At 39.6% G+C, this 2,276-nt stretch overlaps 1 protein-coding gene across 1 annotated transcript; it reads right to left on the reverse strand.

The window, feature by feature from the left end:
• Positions 1 to 266: 266 nt before the first annotated feature.
• On the reverse strand, positions 267 to 1,312 carry LOC149201516 (abscisic stress-ripening protein 3-like). The gene is made up of 2 exons (XM_089399760.1): positions 985 to 1,312; positions 267 to 746 (listed from the first exon to the last, which is right to left on the reverse strand). Exons 1-2 carry the CDS (start codon positions 1,243 to 1,245, stop codon positions 564 to 566), a joined length of 444 nt encoding a protein of 147 aa, XP_089255886.1. The 5' UTR covers positions 1,246 to 1,312; the 3' UTR covers positions 267 to 563.
• Positions 1,313 to 2,276: the final 964 nt, after the last annotated feature.

Below are 2,276 nucleotides of genomic sequence, written 5' to 3' on the forward strand. Positions count from 1 at the left end.
AAGCGGTTGAATAAGTATCCCGTACTATAAAATAAGTCAAAATAGATCAAAATTTTCCAAATCTTTCTTATTGCTCAAAAGTTTTCCAAATATTTCTTATGGTTCAAAAAGTTTCCCGACCGGCATTGGCAGAAATAATGACTACGATGGTTGACATAGATTCCAACTAACCTGCTCTAAAATTTTCTGACAGCACAACGGCAATCATACGATCCATGCATAGGTCAATAGCAAGAACTCATAAATTATTCACCACACACATTAGAGACAAGTTGAAAAACTACTGGATAGGAAAAGACAGGTTGAAAAACTACTGGATAGGAAAAGACAGAGGGGAAAGATCAGCTGCCCTCAGTTTGATCTGTATCTCATAACAGCATACCATATGCAACGAAGGCATCTGAGAGAGAAATCAGCATGAAGGAAAATTATTCTAAATACATTGGAAGTTGCAGTAAAGGGCATCTAGTAACAGCACACCATATGCAACGAAGGCAGCAGAGAGAGGAATCAGCATGAAGAGAAATTATTCTAAATACATTGGAAGTTGCAGTAAAGGGCATCTAGAAGAGGTGGTGATGCTTTTTGCCTTCAGCTTCTTCTGCTTCCTTTTTAGTCTCCTTCTTCTCGTGATGCTCGTGGAAGGCAAACCCTCCTGCTCCAACCGCAGCAGCTGCAGCAATCTCCTCCTCAATCTTGTGCCTGTGTGCGTGCTCAGGATCCTTCTTTGCTTCGTGCTTCTCGTACTGCATTAGAATATTTTCATATCAATATGGCCGTTCACTCAGAGTTTTGCATACTAAAATAAAGATGACTAAATCTAGAAAAATAAACTATAATTTAAAATCAAAATCTGACTTGATCCCTCTCCTCCGAGTTAATATGGCTTTATTCTATGACCAATTCCCAGAATTCTAAAATTCCAACATAATTATTATTTTCCAAAATAAAAATAAGATCCAGACTAAACGATGAATTTAATACCAGTGCAAACGCTCCAGCGGCTACTGCTCCCATTTCACCCAAATGCTCCTCGCGCTTATGCTTCTTCTCCTCCTTCAGTGCTTTCTCGTGCTCTAATTCACTAGAGTTAACACTCTCCACAGCATAAACATCTGCAGTCTGTGTCACCTGCTCATCACCATACGTTGTTTCAGAGTAAACAACCTCCGTGGCGGCGAACTGGCTTTTCTCTGGCTTCTCATGCTGGAAAAGGTGGTGATGATGATGTTTCTCTTCAGACATCTTCACAAAGATTTCAAAAGAAATGAATCAGATAACAATAACTACACCCTAGCAAGAAGTCAATAGCTTAGCGGAGATGAGTTGATTGGAGGGAAGGGAGATGGGGATGGCTTATATAGTGGTCGTTGGATATTAAACAAAGAATAGCGCGTGGAAACCGCTCTTACGCGGAAGATGAGAGTCGGCCAGAACCAGAATGGACGGTGCCCCCTATGTTCGACTTTCTACTTTTGCAAAATTTATGACGCGGACGGGGCAACTGGGAAAGGTGAGTTAATCGAAGGTCATCGTAATTTGATACGGTGACAATTAAGTTTTGACACTCTTAATTTACTGGGGAAGGTGAGTTAATCCATGGTCATCGTAATTTGATACCGTGACAATTAATTTTTGACAGAGTCTTAATTTATCAGGGCCTGCAAAAGGTGAGTTAATCGAGGGTCACCGTAATTTGATACCGTGACAATTAAGTATACACAGTCCTAATTTATCAAGGCCTGCAAGCATGTGGGGGCGAATTTAATAAAGAGACCTGTCACGGAGAACGTGGGTCATGCGTAATGTGTGTCTGAAATATTTTTGGTTTTGTTGAGTTCATGCATTCTACCTTGATTATTTTAAAAGCAGACGTTCTTACTAAATGCAGTTACGTCGGTGGGCCTCTTCCTCGCTTGGGCCAGGATGATTCCATTTCGAATTTCTTAATTAAACTCTCAAAGTACGTTTGTTGTCACCGACAACTCTCTAGGGACCACCTGCTGCAAGAAGCTACCGTGTGGAATCCTTCTACTAATTAAAATTGGCGGCACTGACAACACAAATTTGCTTTTTTTTTTGGCTGGAATTTCTTGAAAAATATTTCAAAAAATTTGCAGTGTTTGAATCGTTTGTTTATGATGGAAATGGATTCAGCACCATCAAAAACCTGTTCCAAATCTTGAAGTTTGACAACTCTAACTGAGATTTTTTAAAACAATTGTCATAATCTGGTGATAATTTCTATTATTTTCTAATCTGTGGGTTTTTTTAGA

This window comes from Pinus tabuliformis, chromosome 2_1 (assembly GCF_031772625.1).
Source record: "Pinus tabuliformis cultivar Carrire ecotype Pingquan chromosome 2_1, CPIR1, whole genome shotgun sequence".
NCBI classification, from domain to species: Eukaryota; Viridiplantae; Streptophyta; class Pinopsida; order Pinales; family Pinaceae; genus Pinus; species Pinus tabuliformis.